Source organism: Tinamus guttatus, unplaced genomic scaffold (genome assembly GCF_059628265.1).
Source record: "Tinamus guttatus ecotype Peru unplaced genomic scaffold, ASM5962826v1 Tinamus_guttatus_pri_ptg000242l, whole genome shotgun sequence".
Lineage (NCBI taxonomy): Eukaryota > Metazoa > Chordata > Aves > Tinamiformes > Tinamidae > Tinamus > Tinamus guttatus.
This window is the reverse complement of record NW_028288776.1, coordinates 5,840,192-5,860,921: the sequence shown is the minus strand read 5'-3', so window position 1 is coordinate 5,860,921 and position 20,730 is coordinate 5,840,192. Positions and strand designations below refer to the sequence as shown.

The window sequence follows — 20,730 nt, the reverse complement described above, 5'->3', positions numbered from 1 at the left end:
GCCCCCGGCGGCGGCCGTTGGGGCCCGCGGGCGCCGGGCCCGCCCGCTCACGGCCCGGCCCCCGCGCGGCCCTCGGGGAGCGGGACGGGCCCTCTCGGCCCACGCCCGGCCCCAGCTCCGGCCCTGCCCTCACAGCGCGCGGCTCTGGCGTAGGCAGACCCGTCCTGCTGGCGAGCTCGATTCCGCTGAGAGGACACATGTTGTTAATTCTGTCTAAATGAGTTCTTCAGTGAGTTAATAGGTGGCGAGCGCTGAACGTGAGCACATGCTGGAGGCTGGTGCCAATTTAACGTATTAACCGAGCTAATTATACCCCTACCATTTCTGCGTGCAAGCAGAGCCAAAGCAGAATTTGATACCGTTCAAGTCTGGCAGCCGGTGCCACCTGGGGCTGGATCAGCTCCAAGGCATCCCCATGCCGGAGAGCGCTGCCAGCACGGGTAGGTCAGGCAGAAAGGGAGCGCCCAGGAGCTGCCAGCACAGCGTTAGCAGCAAGTGCTTTTAAGTGTGGACATGGCGTAACACTCGAGCCTGTCTAGGAACAGCGACCCCCAACTAGCACACGCTGCTCGGACGGCCTCATGACCGAGCTCCGAGACCAGCCCTGGCCCTGCCTGAGCAGAACCTCCCGATGTGGGTTTCCTTTGGGATCACGCTATAGCTGCAAGGAAGCCCTATGTCTTCTGAAAACTCCCCAGTACAAATATGTTTTCTGTGAGTTCCTGACTTCCTCAGACTCTGAATTGCTAGGCCATAAGGACTGAGTTGCTCGGTTGTTTAATACTAGAACGACAAATTCAGCCCTCTGCAAAGTTAGGTGCTAATATAGGCAACTAGATACAATTTTGAGAACTCTGTGTATTCCTGGCCTCTGTCAGCTGCACTTGCTTTCCTCTACTCCAGAAAGACCAACTTTCCAATATCAGGATGACATATGACATGGGCCTTTTTTTTTTTTTTTTTTTTTTTTTTTAATGGTGATAAATGGCCTAGTGTTGTTCTGAGCAGAAACATGTAGGCAGGAAAGCTTCTTGATGTATTTATTGTTACCATGGACTGGGATTACTTATTAAAACCAAGAAAAGGGCAACAATTGCCTTTAACAGGAGAGATCAGAGTTTTCCTACCCTGAGACATGAACCAGGTCAGAACATGCAAAAGAAAAAAAAAAAGAGAAAAGAAAGAAAAATAAATCAATCAGTCTCATAGGGAAGTGTTACAAACGGCAATGGTGATATTGCTGAGGTGGAGATGAGTCTGAGATTGTGGGGGAAGGAACTGCCAAGCCACTACATAGAATAAACCGAGATTTGTTTCCTGGTGCAGCTATTTCTTTCCCTTACTTAACAAGTATGTGCCCTTGAAAGCAAATCTACATCAATGGCATCTCAAAGGGTGAATGCTCAAGCACTTTGTTATTTAGCATCACGTGAAGGCAAGACAGAGTCTACACGAACTCTCTTGCAACAGATGTCAATGGGAAAAATATAACAAAAAGCAGAGCGCAAGAACACCTCACTGGTGGTGACTTCACCTACAACTATTCCTATTTACCTGCTGTCCCACGTGCCAAACTACTCATTTTCTGAGTGTCTGCCAGTATTGCCCCTTAGAAGGCAGCTTACCTGAGTTTGCACTAGGGCTACTCAGGAAAATTTTGAAAAAAAATCACTTAAAAAACAAAACCAAAAAGTAACAGATCCCCAGCTCCATTGTTCTGGGTGAATACGTTTAGTGTGTGAAAGAGATACCAGAGATATGAAGCCAAACGCCTCCCCATAGCCTCAGAAGGGACAGTTCACTCACACTTGGAAGCACCATGTGGCATTGTGAAAATCAGACTAATACCAAAGATGGAGCAAAAATACCAGCCAAAAATACCACGCCAGCCCTTCTGGTCAAGGAAAGAAGGAAAATGGAGCTTGGGGATGACTGTGCCAGGCTCAGAGTGCAAGCATGGAGCCTGGGCTAGCATCACTGCCTGGAAAATGCATGTGATTACCTGGATTAGTGGTAATTAGCTTTTTTTCCCACTTTCCCACCCTCACCTTTTTTTCCCCCCATGCGTTTTGCTGCACAGGGACTAATGGAAGTTAATGCGCACGCACTCGCACGTGCTCTGCCTCCTGAGCGCTGGAGCTCGCTTTGCCCCGGGATCTGCATCCTGCGCCGGGCTCCACCGGCCCCGGGCCGCCCCGCCGTGCGGCTTGGCCGGGGGAGAGCAGCTCTGCTTCTCATCTGGCACCTGCCCAGGCGCCTGGCTGCCCTGGCGGGACCTGCTACGTGTGGCTGAGCTCCAGCCAAGGCAGCAAGGAGCCAGTAACGAGATGCCGTCATCAGGTGCGGGGTGGCAGCTCGTCAGCGTTTCTGCCAGGCTCTCCTGCACATCGAGCACGTGTCAGTCTGACATGAACAGGCGCAGAACAGCAGTGCTGTGGTGGCCCAGGAGGCTGACAGCATCGTGGCTTCATCCAGAGCCCAGATTCCCCCAAATCTATCACCTCCGACGCCTCCGTTTCCCGTAAAAGCCACAAGCCCGGCGGGCAGCACACTGGTTGGGAGGGGGTGGGCAGGTAACCGTGTTTCTGGCACTGGCCACGGGCTGAGCACCACCCCGGGAGGCCTGCGGAGCTGCAGCCTGGACCACCCCGGCATGCCGGGAGGCCGGAGTTCATACCCAGCTCTCACCAGCAGGCAAGACGGGCAGCTCCTTGAAGCCTTGGCCACCTGGACAGTCCTCCTGGAGAGAAGGGGATAGCAGGACAAGTCCCCCTGGTGAGGTACAGGCAGGGGTCAGTCTGTGTATGTCTGCTGGGTGAGCACCATGAGCAAGGCCAGGATGACCCGTGCAAACACAGAACCTGAGTGTGGGTAGCAAGGCTGCCCCAAGGACAGACAGGGCAGGGCAGTGACGTGGGCAACGCAGCCGCAAGGAAGTGCCCAAGGTTGAAGGCAGCTCAGTTCATACCAGCAGATGGGCAGGGGGTGGCTCCAAGCTCCCTGCCACCTTTGTTCAACCTGCTTCCACACCTGCTGCTAAGTACTTGCACTCTCCTGCCTTTCACCCACAAGGAGGAGGAACGGGAAGAAGCCAGGAGACTTGGGAAGACAGTGCCTGGTTCCAGCAGAGCTGCAGCAGCTCCCCATGTTTCCTCCTGCTTTGTCCTAGAAGGCCAACTGCCCAGACACCAACCAGGGCAGGTCAGAAAGCCCCACTGGCGCAAGGAGGGGCTGCAGCCCTAACTGGGGGCCATGGGGTGCAGAGCTGACTCCCCTTAGGTGAGATGTGGAAGGTCTCGTGGCCCGTGGCTGTGATGCGCCTGCAGGAAAGGACCCCTCCAGCAACGGGCTGGGGAACGTGCCCATCACTGAGGGACTCCCTGGCCCGCATGACTTATTGCTGAAGAAACAGACAGCAAAACCGGCTTGTATGAAACCCGATTATTCAAATTTATTAACATCAAGAATTATGCAATGATGCTGTAGATTTTTTTTTATTAACAAATAGAAAACAGACTGTATACAACAGTGACCCCTACAGCACTATGCATCCACAAGGTAAAAATGAATGTGTCCTCCAACATTACCAACCCTGGATTGCTGATTTCAACGTAGCTCGGATTCTTAACATTCGGAATACATGTGATAATACAATTAGATACCCTTCCACCACCTTTATTCATAACTCAATGCACTCAAAAGAGGGCTGCTCACTCCCTGTCTTTAGTGCAAGCGTGATATAATAAGGAGTATTAATATATAGTACCATTAAATTAAGTCCAGTAGTCTTGCCACATTGGTTCATTAGAACGTCCTGAAGTAGCGGAAAGTACAATATTCTAGTGACTTTTAACATTTGCAGGATAGCAGAAATTATAGATACACCCAACCTCTGAAAACATGTGTACTCCCCTCCCCTTCCCTGCAGTACCTCGCTTTCCAAAGAGAGCCTGACAGCTCTGCTCTGGCATTGGCGGGGATTGTGCTCCTTGCCTTTGGAAAATGCTCCAATTCGGGTGACAGAACGGTGCTGGCACGCACAGAACTGCAGGATTAACACCAAGGGCCGTGTCTTGCTGCTTCCACCCCATCCCTGGGCAAGTGTGTGACCCACTCGCTTCTCCTGCCCCTCCCCAGCGAGACACACAAAAAGAGGCTCCAGAACCAGGAGCCCGGGATTTTGGGTCTCCCACAAACAAGGTGACGACCACTCATGTCTTATCGGGATCTGCCAATGACACGGTCACCGGATTGGTTTAATACGCATTGTAATAGGACTGAACAGTTTCCAGCTGACAAACGGGACCGCTTCTCCAGCAACCCCACGTGCCCTCCCAAATCTACTCAGTAAATAATGGAGGGAGGAAAGGCTAAAAAAATAATTGGTAGCTGAGCTCCAGTTCCATGAAATTTCATATTCTACAGAGGATTAAAAAGCAGCCTACAGGGAATGGAGCTGGGCAGGAACCACAAGCCAGCTGCTGCAGATTACCAAGGAAGCTGCACTAAAATGGGCAGAACCAGCAGTGACCGGGCTGAAATAAACACAGGGCAGTAAAAAATGTTAAAGCAAAAGGAAATTAAAAAAAAAAAAACCCAACTCCCAAAGGTTTGGCGGTTCCAGTTCTGCATGGGCAAAACATTAAGACTTGCAAAAAAATAAAAAATAAAGGAGATTATAAAACCCACTAGTAACTATTTTACATGTTTAAAAAAAAAGATCCCATTCCACCCACTTAAAGCCTCGCTGTGAAATGCAGTCGCGTGAGAGAGGGCGAGAGATGCACATGAGCAGAAATTCAGCCAGAGACTGGAAATGCTTTTGGAGTCGGATCCCCTCGTTTGGCGCTGGGGCGAAGTTCCTAAATGCCGTGGTCAGAACAGGTTGGCATGGAGGTCTGCTGCCTCGGCAGCACCTCCATCTGTACAGAAAGACTGAGGATTGGGCGGCTCTGGCTCAGAGGGACCCGTCTCCACTCCTAGACATCCCCACCGCGACTGGAGGAAAGCACTAGTTACGTTGCATAGTGGTCGAAGCTGCCGAGATACTCCAGCGCCGCTCGGTAGCACAGCTGGTACTGGTCCTGTGGGGCAGCAAGGGGGGCACGTGAGAGGCAGGAACACAAGGACACCAAGCAGCAGGGTTGCCACATGAAGAGAGCCCCAACTCCCCTTCCTCCTCCCACAGATCACACCAGGAAGACCCCAGGAAGCAGAGTTTGCCCCAAGTCCACCTCTGTTGGCCCTGGACTGCTCATGGGAAGGGGCTTTGGGACACGTATCCAGCAGCCTCGCTGTCCAGGGAGTTCCAGGCTGCTCCCTGACCCCCTGGACAAGACCCACTCCCAGGGCCCACGAGGAGCAGGGGCACTCACCTCTGTCTGCACCATGGCTGGCCGCTGCGTCCGCAAGGTCTTCACCGTCTGGAACATGTCAACTACGCCCTCGTAGCGCATCCGCTCCAGCACAATGCTCAGCGTGATGAACACGCCTGTGCGCCCGACCCCAGCGCTGGACGGAGGGAGCAAGAGGCGGCATGAGAGACCCGTCAGCTCCAGCCCGGCCCCGCAGAGGTCCCTTCCCTGCTCTGCCAGTAGGAGCAGCACAGACGTCCCCAGCTTGTGGAGCACAGGAGTTTGGCCCACTGGGGCCAGGAGAGGCCACAGGGACATCCCAGCTAGAGATGCCCTCCCAGTTCCATGGGAATCATCAGCTCTACCCTGCCTCTGGATCTAGTACCTGTGGTAAGATCCAGTGGCACTAGGGCACTGAGTTAATCTAACTCCGTGTCAGAAAGGCTGTCAAGGGGCTCCACGGACTCTGCTGCCTCCTCCTCCCACTGCCTCTCACAGGGGTGCACAGGGGGAGCATTAAGTTGCAGCAGAGCTGGCAGCTGCTGGGGTGGGGATGTCTCTGCGGGCTCTGTCCAGGCAGTGGTGGCAGCTGCCTTGTCTCCACTAACCTGCAGTGCACCGTGATGGGCCCATCCTGCCCGAACTGCTCCTTGGTCTTGTGCACCTGCCCGATGAAGTCGATGAAGCCCTCTCCTGTCTTTGGCACTCCCTGCTCAGGCCAGTCTGTGAACTGGAACTGGCGGATGGTCCGTGACTGGCCGTCCTGCAGGGACAAGGGTGTTATAAATGAACCACAGGGAGACGGTAAAAGGGTCACATCCTCCTCCCCTCAGAGCTGGTGCTGCTGACCTGCTCCCCGGGCCAGGCAAGGTGGGAGGGTGGACAGGCCACAGGTGAGACCGGGCAGATCATGCACCCTCATCACCCTAAGTGGCTGAGCTGAGCAGGGCCCTTGGGCACCCACAGGGTCACTGTCCCGGTTCTGTTTTGGGCCCAGCTCCACCACAGGACAGTGTTTGCTGTCACATATGGGTCCTGTGCCCAGTTACATGCTGCACACACTGCAGCTGCTGTGGGGTAGGTGTTAACCAGTTGCCTGTATATGTTGCACAGGCCAGGCAGGGTTTGATACTCGTAGGGATCAGCAAGCGGCTCCCAGGGGTGACACAACAGGAAGAAGGCAGTGCCAGACAGAGCGCTGCTCTCGGGGCGCTCTGGGAGCTGCTGGGCCCTTGCTTCGCTGGCTGGGACACGCGGAGGTGGGACAGGGACACTGGAGGCAGGTGAGCTAGGGAGCCAGGAGCTGCACTTACCCTGGCATCTGTGACCTTGAACTCCCGGAGGATGTACTGTGGCATGTTGTACTCTGCCATGGGGTCCACCACGAAGTACTGGTACCGGGCAGAGCGCTCTGCGGGCCAGTACTGATGGCACTTCTCCTGTGGAAGAGGAGCAGCGAGAGATGCTAGCACCAACAAGCTGTGTCGGAGCCCTCTGCTCCCGGGAGCCCATGTGGCTGTGGAGCAGCAGGACCTACCCCAGGACACTGCAGTGCACTGCCTGTCCATGCAAGGCAGGCTCCTCCACGCACCCCCACCATGCACATTGCCTCACTGCTCCCGGGGGGATGGGGATCCCCTCCCTTGGCCACACGTCTCGGAGCTGCTCTCAGCCCCCAGGTCAGCGCAGGACACAGAGCCCATGCACAGGGACAGCGACCACCCAGCCTTCCTCTCCCAATTCCTACCCGGCCCATCTCGCGCAGCTTTGTCAACATCACCACGATGGTGGAGTTGTGTTCCCAGAGCATCCGCCAGAAATCCTCCGTGGTCTCCGCCAGTGGGCCCTGCGTGGCGATGTAGGCCTTCTGCTGCCTGCAGCGAGGAGACGGTGCTCAGAGCAGCTCTGGGACACGGCCAGCAGCCTCTGTGGGGCCGGCCTGCCCCAAGAATGGCTGCGAGGAGGCAGGGCTGGCAGCACGGCCGCCGCAAGGGCTGGGCCACAGGCTCCATGCAAGAGACGGACCTGCCCCGCGTGTCCACCACGGACACAGCCTGGCACAGGATCCATTAAGGCTGGCAGGCCTTGTGGGCGTGACAGTGCCACCAGCGCGGGCAGCCATCAGATGGCAGGGCCAGTTCCCCCAGGGAAGCTGGTGGGTACGGGCACCCCTGGGAACCCCGTGTCGCTCCCAGAGCACCGCGGCCGCTGCCTGTCCCCGCTCGCCGCGACCTGCTCTCCCACCAGCCTGGTGAGCGGCACTCAGGAGGGGGGTGGCGGTGGCCAGGAGCAGGGACATAGCCAGAACTCGCAGGTTACCCCGAAGCCGGGCGGGCTCCCGCGGGCCGTCGCTCCGGCTGGCGCACGGCGGCCGTGGGCGCGTCACCACTGCGGGGCGCCGGCGCCACGCGCTGAGGCGCCGCGCGCGCCCGCCCGCCATCGCTCTCCACTGCCCTGCACACGGGCTGCAGCAGGGCAGGAATGTGCGCGATGAAACCAGGGCTGCTTCCAGGTGGATTTGTAAGAGATGATAAAAAGCGGGAGGTGGAGGTCCACTGGAAACAAAAGTGCTAATAAAGATGCAGCGTCAGTGACGTCTGCAGGACCGAGGACCAACTGATCTCTTCACAAAATGCAGAGGAAGGTTGCCTGGTTCAGAGGAAAGGACAGGAAGAGATAACAGAGCTCTTTGGGGACGGGATAGGTAGCACATGAAATGCTACCACCTGCTGTGCTGGCAACGATCCCTCTGCAGCATCACCAGCAGCAAAACCAGCAGCGCTGCGGAGACCTGGCATGGGGGCTTCAGCCCCCCACGCAGACAGGAAGCTGCTGGGGCCACGCTCATCGGAGCGCTGCACGGCTCAGCCACCCGCGCAGGACGGAGTGGGGGCTGCTCCATGACAGCCCCTTGTCCTTCCTCACTACGCTGTCCCACGCCGTGAGCCTGCCTTGCTGTGTGGAGATGCCCTGAGATGCTTACGGGTCAGCTCCCCTGCTGCTCCCATCTGCTCTGGCTTCCACATAGTCGTGCCCGCTGGGAACCCTCCCTGGGCTCAGCTGTTGGAGCAGGGAGGGAAGGAAAGCCACTAACCTGGATGCACCAATTACCTGTTTCCTTTGGCAATGGCTTTTGCTGCCAGGGCTTCAGAGCCCACAAGCAGCATTTGGGCCATCGTGCTGGAGCAGGGGCCTCACCAGGGCACTTCCCCCCCAGCTGGGTGACCCTGCTGTGGTGGTGCACAAGAGTCACGGGCACAAGCCTGTATGGGCGCAGTCGGGATTTCGTGGTTGGTCTGGGTTACTGCCCAGGGAGCAATCTGGGAAGGAGATGTGGCTGCTGGGCAGGTTCCCTGCGTTCTCCTTTTCTGGCACTTGGCATTCACAAACGTGATGTAAGCATCTCTTACAAGATCCACGCAATATCTCAATTCTTGCTGTTTAAAAGGTACCTTGGGCAAGCAGAACCTGGTGATAGACTTCCCAGTGTCCAACATCAGCTCTGCCTGAGGATTCACAGGAGCCAAAAAAGCAAAATGCGGGACAAGGAGCCTGGGGCTTCTACTGCAGGCACAGCTTCCCTCTCTAGCTGCTAGTGAAGGGGGGCGGGTTTATACCAGACACCACAGATGCAAAATTCATGCCAGGGATATCTAGCAGAAGGTCCTGTAAACCACTGCAGGAGCCAGAACAGCCTTCTGCCTCAGCCATGTGGGCATCTGTCTGCCACAGTATGAGCAAGCCTGGCAGCTCCCACTTGCCAGCAGTCTCTACACATGGAGCTGGCACTGGAGCCTCTGAGAGCGTTAAGATAGATACAAAGCAGGAGTGATCCCCAACACCTCCAGTGTGTCGGGACCAGTCCTCAGCAAAGAAGAGCAGGCAGCTCTGCCCAGGCTCCCAAGTGGGCAGGAAGGGCTGGCCCAGCCACCTAAGGTAGCCCTTACCTGTATCCATCTATGAAGCTGGCATTGATATAATCGGAGCCCTCGACACCCCGGATGGGCTGCAGACAGACTCTCGTCAGCTCGTATGGCATGATGTTCACGAGGCGGTTCTTGAATTTGTTGCATGGGAGGTTGGCACTGATGAAACGTGAGGTATGTGCTTTAGAGTTGGCCAGCAGCTGAAAGCAGAGGACCCGGTGAGAACCCAGGCTGGGGACGCAGCAACCAGGGGGTGAAATCGGAGCTCTGGATGCAGGGGGAGCATCCAGACACACTGGGGCAGCCCTGAAGGACACCAGAGCCTCACAGCAGCTCTCTGAGCCCCGGGGGCCAGGACACGAAGCTGTGCACCTCGCTGAGCGAGGGACACAGCCTCAGGCCATCAGGGAAGGAACATTTTCTGTCTCCCAACAAAGTCATGCTATTTACTTCTCACCCCAGAAGAGCACAAGATAAATGTGAAACTTGTGACATATTTAGGCAACAAAGATCTATTTTGGGTTAGTGTGAGACATTTTATGGTTTGCTTTGAGCCCTGCAAGCTGGAGTCATGGTAAATGTGTTACCTAGATTTGTTGGCAGAACATTCAAACGAAATTTGCGCTTTTTTTTTTAAGAAAAAAAAGGTTAAAAGAAAAAGGGATTTTCTGCAGTGTCTCACAAGCTGCCATTCTTACTGCATGGCAGAGGTTCGCTGTGGGAGGACAGGGCTGCTCCCTGGAGAGCAAGGCAGCCACGAGAGAGCCTCCCGAAACCCGGCCCCTGAGCGTTTCCTACACAGTAAGTATAGGGGCACTGCCAGGGTGCAGAAGGGACCAAGTTTTATTACTGTTCCAAAGTTTGTTCGTTCTTAGAACAGAGTTGCCAAATTAATTCTGTGGGTCCCTTGAGGCGTTTCTCAGGGAAGGTGTCACCATGAGACACAACCGCAGCACACTGGGCTCTGACACTGCTGTGCAAATCTCCCTCTTCCTCTCATACACACACACATGAAAAAGCAGATGCTGGATTGAAGCGTTTTCACCTCGGAGCCCGGGAGGAGAGCCTTGCGGACCTGTAAACATCCTCCTTTCCTCTCCCCACCCAATACTTTCCTTCCTACATGAGCACAATTGTGATTTTTTCTGCTCTTTTGGGAGAAGGGGCTCCCTTGCTCTGTGGAGATACTTCTACTGCCACAAGCCCTAGGCACCAGCAGCTCTGCTGGCTGCAGGACCAAGTTGCTCTGTCTGTCTCAGTTTATGCAGAAAGTCAATATTTTGCTTCTCCTGCTCCTTTATCACTTGGTGTGAATTCCCAGAGTGAAGCTGTATTACTGCAGTTCATTTTGAGGCCTGCATGGTCTGCTGCCTCCCTGCATGAACTATATTCCCTAGCATTAGTTAACTGGACTAATGTTCCTTGTCTGAGAACACAGACCCTTACCAGAGTTGTTTTCCATCTTCAAGGTTGTAATAAATATATGTGGTCATGGGCAAACATAGCAAAATGAGGGCCTAGCTTTTAAAAACAGCATGCCTTGAAACACTGCCTTTTCCAATTCCAGAAACTGAGTTTTGGTGTCTAGATGGTTAAAGGATAACAGAGCTCAGCATTGAAGAAATGAGACTATAAACGTCTCACATATTTAAATTGGAGCCGTTTCCAGACAAGTTGTTCACAGTAACATCAATTATCACTAACACGATCTGCATCTGATTTCAGATGCAGCTCCTGCCACACAGTGAACCTGGAGCTCAATGTGCTGCTGCGAACTGCGCATCCATCTGCCTTTTTCCTTCTCCCCAGAAACTGCCAAACCAGGAGGGACCAAGGCCAACACAAGCTTTACAATTCAAATGTATTTTAAATCATTGCCTACCTGGTTTAGAAACATACAAATTAGTAACTGTGCATGCAAGAATCCACGGCTCTCCTTTCCCGTCCCCTGGATACGCCGCTCAGTGGGGCTATGCAGGCAGGGACACGGCCCTGGGGAAGGGGGTGCTCGAGCTCTGCCACCAACCTTGAACTCCAGCTCCATCGCAGTGACACTCTCGCCTGGCGGGACCTGAGTCAGCTTCTGGATGTGAGCAAAGAGGTTGCGGGCAGGCACCTCGGTGTTACCACATGTTGCTGCCTCCAGCAAGGCCTCGTGGATGAAGATGTACTGGTCCTCTGTCTGCACCATGTAGTTGCGCTGCGAGCGCATGCACGTCACGTGCCCATAGATGTCCACTGTCTTCTCATGCTTCATGCGCTCCAGCATGGCGTCGATGACGATGAAGCAGCCAGTTCGGCCCACGCCGGCGCTGCAGGGACAGAACACACGGCCTGTGGTGACGCCACCTCCTACGGACACTGTGCCAGCTCCGCTGCCACTTAAGAGAGCATCCAAGCCCCTGAGTGCACACAAGCAGAGCTAAGGGCGCTCCCCGCACTGGAGGCAGATGAGCTGAGCTGCAAACGAGGTGGCGAGAGGAAGGAGACAGGTATGGGAGAGGGCAGGAGGCACCCCAGCCCTTCTGTTGTCTCCCTGCCACTGGCGGAGCAGAAGGGACATAGCGTCACTCTGCTGCTCCAGGCAGTGGCTGGCAGCACCTCCACAGGGGACCGAGAAAGGTGTATAGCACCCAGGAGAGCTACAGTGTAGGGGTGCATGGAGTCAGGAGACCTGCAACCCAGGCCGGGCCCTGGTACCAGTGCAGCCCACGATTTCAAGCTTGCTTAAAGCTTCCATAATCTCAGTCACTGTTTTGTAACCCAGAAAATGAGAGAGCCAACCCTGCAGGGAAAAGCCAAAAGGGGAAGGAGGTCATGCGTGTCTATGTTAAACATTTTGCTCAAGCCCTAGACACCTTTCTGTGTCTTTCAGAAAAGCAGGAGCAATCCTCTAACTGCTCAGCCCCAGAGCACCCCCAAAACAACAGATACGCTGCTTTGACATGTAACACAGGGAGAAATATGAAGATAGACATTTCCTCATTTCTGGTGCAAGACAGATCCTTAGCAGGGCTTTAATACAGCTTGTCTGTGTGTTAATTATACCTCACTCTCATCTGAAACAGAGCATGAAAGAAGAGCATTAAACACTGCTGGTAAGGCGTATGCTGGAACAGCAATGATGGAGTGGTTTGCTTAGTAATAGTCCCCACTTGGTTGGTATGAATAAATCTCAGGCCAGATAGGATGCTGAACCTCAGCAGACTAATATTTTCACTGAAAAAGCCCCCTTTCTACCCTCCTGAGCGGTTCTACTGTAAACACCATGCATGAACACTAGCACAGGTAGCTGCATGGCCAGGCTGGGCCTCTGAGAAGGAGCACACACTTATGCTGAGCACATTCACATTATTTTTGAACTCTGTTTGCTCTTTTGCGAGAAAAAGCACGTTCTGAGGCTCTCTGTAGAGTAGCACTGTTAATCTGGCAGAGCAGCAGCAATATAAATTTCACCACTGTGTTGCTGCCATTAGCTACAGACCTGTTCCACGACCAAGTGCAGCGAGGGTTATGCTACCGTGTAATCTTCCCTGCAGGAACAGGAGTCACCACTTCTGGCAGGACAACTCAAGGCTCCTGTAGGCAGCAGGCACATGCCCAGACACGGCTTTGCTAACACACAGACCTACCTGCAATGGACAACCATGGGCCCAGCATCTGGTGGGTTACAGGCCTTGACCCGTCGCAGGAAAGCTAGGATGGGCGTAGGGTATTCTGGTACCCCGTGGTCAGGCCAAGCCATGAACTGGAACTGTCGCAGTTCTCGCTTCTCACTGGAGCCATTCTGGTGAAGAAATTGCAACAGGAGTTTAGTGTGAGAACAGTCTCATGCTGGGGGGAACTCGTGGATGGGGTGAGAGCAGGTATTTAGTGCCATGTCTGATCCTGCACATGGAGGGATTTTGCGCCTGGAAATTTGGAGGCTGAGTACAAGCTCCTTGCAAGGCCTCCATACCCCTGGATGGATGGATTTCCATATCCATGGAAAAAGCCAGGTGATGAAGCTCTGGAAAGCCAGGTGATGCTGACAGCAGAGCAGCTCTGTGGCACTGGAGCTGCCTGGCAGGAAGGAGGAGAATGCCTCTGTTTTGCACAGCACGGAGTCACTGCCCTGGCACTCGCCACATTCCCGAGGAAAGAGGAACGCTGGCCACAGCAGCAAGTTTGCTCCCTGCTCCTTGGAATCAGAGACTCTCTGTGGGATGTCAGGACCAGGCCTGCACGGCGGTGGTTGCGCCTGTCCTGCCTCAGCACGGCTGAGCGATGGGCGCAGCTATGCGGCAGGACTGGCTGGGCGACTGCTGGGGCCCGAGATGCCTCCGCGGGGCGTGAGCGGGTTCCCGGCACGGCCCCGGCTCAGCTGTGCACCGAGCAGCCCTGTTTGCACTGCCGCGACGTGCTGCTGCCAGCACTGTCCCCTGGCACTTCCAAACACTAATGAGGTGTGCAGCAGTCGGCAGAGAAGGGCACACACGCCAGCACGGCCCCTCCATTTGCATTATTAGCGACGGGAGTGCTAAAAATCCCCTGCTTCCCATGTTGTCTCTCTAACAGGAGGACAGCTGTTACACGCACACTCGCCAGTGGTGAACATGGCCTCTGCTCTGCGGCCCCGTCACAGGGATGCGTGAATACGGGAAAAGAGCCGGTGTCCAGGGCAAAATCCAGGAGCGCTGGGATGCGCCCCCAGCAGCCCATCTCCCCACGCACCCCATGGCACCTGGCAGCGGCAGGAGGGCCGGGCACCGGCCGCTACGTGCGGCGTGAGCAGCCAGCGCCGGCGTCGTACCTTGTACAGGGCGAAGGTCCGCACGGTGTAGGTGGCCAGCTCGACCGTGTCCAGTAGAGTCACCTGGATCATGCCGTAGGTTTCTGTGCCCCGGCTTGGCCAGTACTGGTCACACTTCACCTATGGGGACGAGAGGAGAAGGGGTCAGTGCTGGGCTGCTGGACAAGGCACCTTGGGTGAGGAACGTGGCTCTGCCCTCCAAAGGGGAGCAGCAGACAGGACTCACTGTACAACGCAGCGTGGGGCATAGAGAAGGCCCAGCCTTCCCCCGGCACTGCCTGCAGCCCCGCGGAGGGCCCTGCCAGGGACAGCGAGCACCCCGGTGGCAGAAGGGACCCAGCAGCGCTGCTCCCGCTGCCCGTCTCGCACCGCCACAGCACGGAGTGTGCTGCGCGTCCTCGAGGAGCACCACGGCCCTTCACATCCCACCGTGGCCTCAAGGCCAGGGCAGCTCCTGCTGCAAGCTGGGCTTGGGGCAAGGGCTCCAACCTGCTGCCCCCACCAGCCCTCCCTGCTCGCCTGCCCGGGCCCTCCTCCCTCGCAGCTATTTGCAGCTCTGCGTTTACAAACTGCTCCTCCAGTTTTGCTGTCTCCAGCCCAAGTTCTCTCTTTCATTTGGCACCCTGAGCTCTGCGTTTAACTTGGCTCCCAGCTCCCGGACCAGGAGTCACAAGGCCTGGTGGACAGCAGGGAGGCTTCATTGCCACCCAAGTGTGCACGGCTGAAAACGACCTCCCGCCCTAGGAGAGAGGTGTGAATGGGAGATCATCTGTGCTTGTCAGGGAATAGTAAACTTAATTATTAGCCGAGCATGTTTACACAGGAACGTGTGGGATGGGAAACAACAGCCGTAATTAGAAATCAATGAAGTTCTGCCTTCTAATTGAAGGCACTTTAAGCAGCGTGGGGGTGGTAACAGTGAAGCGCTGGACTCCAGCGCTCGAGCTGCTGCTGCGCCGCATCCTGGCTCACAGGGGATGCAGCCGCCTTTTGGGCTCGGGCTCACCAAGCGGCCCCGCTGCAATCCCGCAGGAGTTGGGGCAGGGCTCGGGACAGCCCTTATCCCCTGCTCCGGGGCGCTCCGCTCTCCCAGCCGCTCCGCAGCCGTGGATCCGCACTCCCAGCTGGGAGCTCACAGCGTGCCAGGCCCTGTACCAACTCGCCGGACTCCTCGTCCTCGCTCAGCTCGGAGCAGCGCATCGTTCTAAGACGACCGGCTGCAGAATGAACAAGCGCGAGGTCGCCAACCTCATTTCAGAGCTAAACCGATCCTGTCCTCGCAGGCGGCACGTGCAGCCGCCTGAGCTCACCTCTCCGCCGCGGGGAGGACGCGGTCGCTCTCTCAAGGAGGCGGGAGCGGGGAGGGAGCTGCGTCCCGCTGGCTGCGCCGCTCCCACCCTGTCATCCCGGCCCGCGGGCGGCCTGCAGGGCCCCGCCGCGCACTGCAGCGCCCTGTCTGCACGAGCACAAAACAAACTTCAGAGGAGTTCCCTGCGAGGGATAATAGCAGCGCCTGGGCTGGTAATTGAAAATTATTTATTCATGACCAGATAAGAGTCAGTCACATTTTCTGCCAAATTTACCCATAATGTTTATGCCCCATTTTCAAGCTCTGTAAATTTTATGCTGAAACTGATGCACTGTGGCACTAAAGCAGATAAGAGATGTTTTCTTCTGGCAGTGCTTGCTCCTCATTAACTTAAGGAGCCCAGTGATGTCCTGAGCAGCCATTTATGGCGGCTTTGCTGAGTGGTTGCTCCCTTCGGGTGCCCGAGCGCAGCCGGGCACCCTCTGCAGCGGCAGGGCTGAGCTCTGCTCCCGGCCCAGCTCGCTGGGCGGCCTCGCTGCCAGCGAGGCGGCAACGTGGGGCAGGCCGGGGCTGCCAGGCTCCTCTCCGCTCAGATCCCTCCACGACGAGCCCATCTCTACACCCCTGCCCACAGACACAAAGTGCGAAGCTGCCTGCTCGCTGCTCTGCACTAGGAGAGAGCAAGCCCTGGTGCTGCTCTGGGAGACGTCCCTCTGCTCAGGCTCCCGGGGATTGCCCACGGCAGGGGAAATTTCTGCTTTAACGTGGCTCCCGTGCAATACATCCGGTCTGGGACGCGCCACGCTCAGAGCTCCGGGAAAGCTCATCTACAGTGTGTGTTTCTGAACTGCCACCAAATGATTCTGAAACTGATTGTAAAGCTTTGAAGGCAGCTAAATTGCACAATCCAGTCATTTCTATCCTTTATGTGCTGCTCACTTTGTGAAAACATGAAAAAGGGAGGATGATTTGGACCATCAAGCCAGTTGAAATTGCAGACCATAAAAGCCGATGCACTTTAAAGATTTTTTTCCCCCTGCAGCTCAGGAGCCCTTTAAAGCACTGTCACCCCCAAGGGGCTTCAAAGCTGCTGCTGGTCCTGGTGGGCTTATCAACACCTAGCACTGCTGGGGGCTTGGGAGCTCGCTAAGGAAGGAGGCAGAGCCCTGTGCCGGGCACCTCGCCATGGCCCTGCCGCTTGGCCCAGGCTTTGCTGCTGCTCATGTGGTCCAGGCTGTCCCCAAGCCCTCAGCAAGGGCCTTTATAGCAAGGTCACCAGTGTGTCATGCCCGTGCCTGGAGCACTGCAGCTCATGGCATCACATGGGCACTGCAGGCAGCAACACTGTGGGGATCCAAGGGGACCGTGAAGTTGCAGTAGATGAGGCTTGAAGGTTGCAGAGGGGAGTAAACTGTAAAACAGGGGCTCATGCTGAAAGCCGGCAGCAACGGGAAGAGACTGGGCTTTCCTTTGGTCCTAAGCGAGCCTTTGGCACCCATCACCAAAGGGGAACGTGGACAGGGAGAGCAGGCAGCTTGCTGTGGAGGATGCTGGAGAAGCCACCAAAAAACAGAAAAAGCGCAAACAGAAGACAGAAAGCAACTTCTGGGTGCCCACATGCCAGCTCCCTGCTGTGGCCCTGCTGCCAACGGGCCCCTGAAGCACCCGCGGGCCGCGCACTCACACGGAGCCTCTCCAGGGAGGAGCCCCGCTCCGCTCCCGCGGTCCGTGCGGCGCCGGGGCGGCTCGGAGCGCGCGGACAGGCCGAGCGGGGCAGCGGGCGCAGGGGCTGCCTCGGCTGGCCCAGCCCGCGGGCCCTGGGCGCGCAGCACGACCGGGCTCCTGCTGCTGGGAGCGCAGCCACGCGGGGACAGAAACCACCGTCGCGGAGGAATTAAGGGATGGCAGGACAGGCAGCGTGCAGGGGGAGATAACGCACGGCTCAGAAGCACCGCCGTGACAAGGGCCTGCGGGGTCGAAGGGGACCCGTTATCTTGGGGAAACACGCGCCTTGGAGAGCCTTCCTGCAGCCCAGAAGGTGGGACAGGGCTCTGGGCACGGATTTAATCAGCAGCCAGGAAAGGCTTTTCCTCAGACTTCAAACTGACGTTCCAGCACGGAAACACCAAGGAGCAAGATCCCCATCCAACCCATCGCTGCAGCAGCTCCTGATGCTGCGCTCAGCCCCGGGCAGCAGGCGGCTCAGGCTGAGCCTCCCCGTCACGCGGGGATGGGCGATCGCGGCCGTTTGCAGGAGCAGAGAGTGCAGAGCCAGGGCTCGGAAAACACTGGTTTTCTCCTGAAGGCAGCAGGGCATTTGTAGAGTGAGGGAAGCCCAGGAACAAGAGCTATTTCTGTGCACGCAGGAAAGGCAGATCTGCAGCTCCAGCTGCTTCCTCCCAGCCCATGTGGGCCGGGACACCCCTGCAAGCCTTTCAGTGCCAAGGCTTTGAAATGCAGGGAGAGAGCACGGACAAAAGTTTCAGCTAAACCCAAACTTGACAGCTCCTGCTTCCAGAGAACAAGCTTATTGGGCTAAAAATAACCAGTACTTCACAGCTTGAGCACACAGCCCCTTCTCCTGGGGTTGGCATGGCAACGCTAAAATATTCTGCAAGCACAAACGCTCACTGCTAAAATTCTAGTTTTAGGAAGAAACCCAATCAGGAGAGGCAGAAGCTGCCTCCTGCTTGGGAAGGCTTTGCCCAAGGGTGCATCAGGGTGCGTGGGCAATTTGGTCACAGCTTACAAGCTGTGAGTACTCGTGCTTCAGGGCCAAGCAGGGGCTTCTGTCACCCCAGAAGCACCATCCACAGCGAGGGCTCCTGCTCCCGCCTCTCTGCCCCTCGCCACCCCCATGGTCTGTAGGCAGCTTTGCACTTATTACATCAGCATGTCTAATCTTGGCAGTGTGAACCGATCGTTTATACATGTTGTCATTGGACAAGGCACAAATTATTCTTGTTGCTGCAACGAGGCTCCGTCAGCCATTCCCCTGAACTGCCAGGGATGCCAGGGCCCTGTCGAGCTGCAGGATGCTGCTCATACCACTTACCCAGAGCAGCTGTCAGCTTCTGGGACGTGGCCCCTGGGCTTTCAGGGACTGTCACCAACCCCCCAATCCAGAGCTTCCCCTCTCTCCCTCTGGAGTGAATATTGCAGGCACAGAAAAGTTGCATGTGCATGTGTGCATGCAGGCACAGCAGACAGATGCTAAGAAGTGCCGCAGCAACCAGAGGCTTTGGCACCCTCCAGCCCTAAAAGGAGATGTTCCAAGGCACTTGTTGCAGGGCAGTGGCTGGGCTGCCCAAGGAACGTCTGCAAGCAGGGCCTGCAGCAGTGATCTCCCCGGGGCATGGGCATCCCTCCGGATTTGAGCCGACTCAACACTGTGACACCTCCCCATCCCTCTGTCCCGCTCCTACCACCAGCTCCAGGAAAGAGAAGCAGCACACACTGTACCCTGGATTTCTCCTCCAGCCTGGTCATCATGACTATCGTTGCTGTTCTCTGCTCCCACACCATCCTCCAGAAGTCACTGAGGGTTTCGGGCAGCGGCCCCTGCGTGGCGATGTAGGCGTTCTGCTTGCGGTACCCGTCAATGTAGTTGGCGTTGATGTAATCGCTGCCGGGGACTCCTGCGGAGAAAGAAGGGAACGTCAGCGAGGTCAGTGCCGCACGCGCCTGCTGCCGGCCCCGTCACTCTGCCCACAGCAATCTGCGGGCCAGGGGGACGCCAGGATCTCTGCAGGGACCCTGCCCGGTGCAGGGCCGGTGCCTGAACAAAGAAGAGGCCTTTGCAAGCAGCGCTCTGGGGGAACAAAAGCCGAGAGGCAGCTGCCACCTGTGCACAAAGGGAAGTTCACAGGCAGGAAGATAAAGGAGCTCGTTTGGCCTCAAGCAATTGATTGAAATAATTGTCTTAAATTCACCTGCTATTTGTTACGGTCCTGCAGCACTTTTTTAAAAATGCTGTTGCTTCATTAGTTTAACACTCCTATTTGTAAGCAGAGGATGTTCAGCAAAGAAATCCTTCCATCTCTCCTGCAGGGCCAAGTATCCCATGGGGAGCCTGAGACCTTCCTCCCACCACCACCAAAACCCTCCCCTATGTAAGACCCCCCCCTCTGCTGCCTGCTGGCAGAGGCAGCTGCAGCTCCCACCCTGCCTGCACCACCTTGTAAGAAAGAACTTTCCTTTAAAGGCCTTTAAAATGCAAACACACAGTTGCTTAAATAACTGCAGCAAAATGCTGTCTGGAGGCTGAGTTTCCAAGCTCTGCTCAGCATGGGCTGCTCAGTGCCCAGCTGGGGGATAAGAAGCAGCAGGAAGTCTCCCATCTCCCAAGGAGAGAACATCTGCATCTCACTAGAGGCAGGAAACAGAGCTGAGGGTCTCTCCCTCACCCTTTTGTCCCGGGGAGCTTTCAGCAGGTCCCACAGCCTCAGAGCAAAGTGCTGCTGGCTCTGGGGAGGCCGCATCAGCTGCAGAGCAGTGCCGGGCTCCTCTGGCATGGGCACGAGGCAGCTGGCAGGGCCCTTTGGGAAGGGTTCGCAGGGAGACAGACGCTACTTACAGCAATCAGGATGCGGGAGGACAGGGATTCCCCTGCACGCCACCCCGCGGCCGGCTGCTGGGGTTTGCCCACGAGCCGCCCTGCCTTCACACAGCTGCTGCTGCTGCTGCTGCACGGAGCAAGGCTCCCCTCCTCCTCCTCCCCCACAGCATGAACGCTGCATTAACATGAGAAAAGACACTTGGTCCCAAGGAAAGGGGCATTGTGACTGCAGGACCACTTGCAGCAAAGCCAAGCCCTGGTGCTTTCCCCAAGCAGGGCTGCATTCCATTAGCAGCAGCTTCCTCAGGCACCCAGGAGGGGCTTCCAGGGAAGGGCAGTCTTGGCCACCCTGGCTGGCACGAGCAGCAGCAGCAGCTCTGCAAAGTGTTTCCTGAAGCTCTTCTGCTGCCAGCTAGAAAACACACACTCGCCTAGGCTGATGCCTAAGATGGGATCACATGCGCACTCCGCTCCTTCACCAGGCGGGAAGGCCTCTTGGTAGTGGCTGGGAGGGCACACGCTTGTCCCACCACATACAGAAGTATCTCCTTGCCTGGCTGTTCTGCACGTCACCCAGAGTGTGCCCACCCTGGAAGCTTCTCTTACCGTCGATGGAGGTGAGGATGACACGTGAGTGGTCGTATGCGATCACGTTCGCGTAGCGGTTTTTTCGGTTTATTCACTTCCAGGTTGGAGTTCTCCCAGGTGAACTGCTGCCCGGGATCTATGGACTGCGGAAAGAGGGAGGGAAGGAGGCAGGAGTGGTTACTGCACAGGGGGATGCTGCAGGA

At 56.4% G+C, this 20,730-nt stretch overlaps 1 protein-coding gene across 1 annotated transcript in view; it reads right to left on the bottom strand.

The window, feature by feature from the left end:
- Window positions 1-3,426: 3,426 nt before the first annotated feature.
- Window positions 3,427-20,730, bottom strand: part of PTPRF (protein tyrosine phosphatase receptor type F) — a 272,958-nt gene continuing 255,654 nt past the window's right edge. Inside the window, 12 exon segments of the mRNA XM_088526108.1 lie at window positions 3,427-5,084; window positions 5,376-5,511; window positions 5,963-6,117; window positions 6,668-6,793; window positions 7,102-7,228; window positions 9,302-9,480; window positions 11,307-11,592; window positions 12,913-13,067; window positions 14,073-14,192; window positions 18,844-19,019; window positions 20,546-20,609; window positions 20,611-20,670. Coding sequence (XP_088382234.1) covers window positions 5,016-5,084; window positions 5,376-5,511; window positions 5,963-6,117; window positions 6,668-6,793; window positions 7,102-7,228; window positions 9,302-9,480; window positions 11,307-11,592; window positions 12,913-13,067; window positions 14,073-14,192; window positions 18,844-19,019; window positions 20,546-20,609; window positions 20,611-20,670 — 1,653 coding nt within the window. The 3' untranslated portion in view covers window positions 3,427-5,015.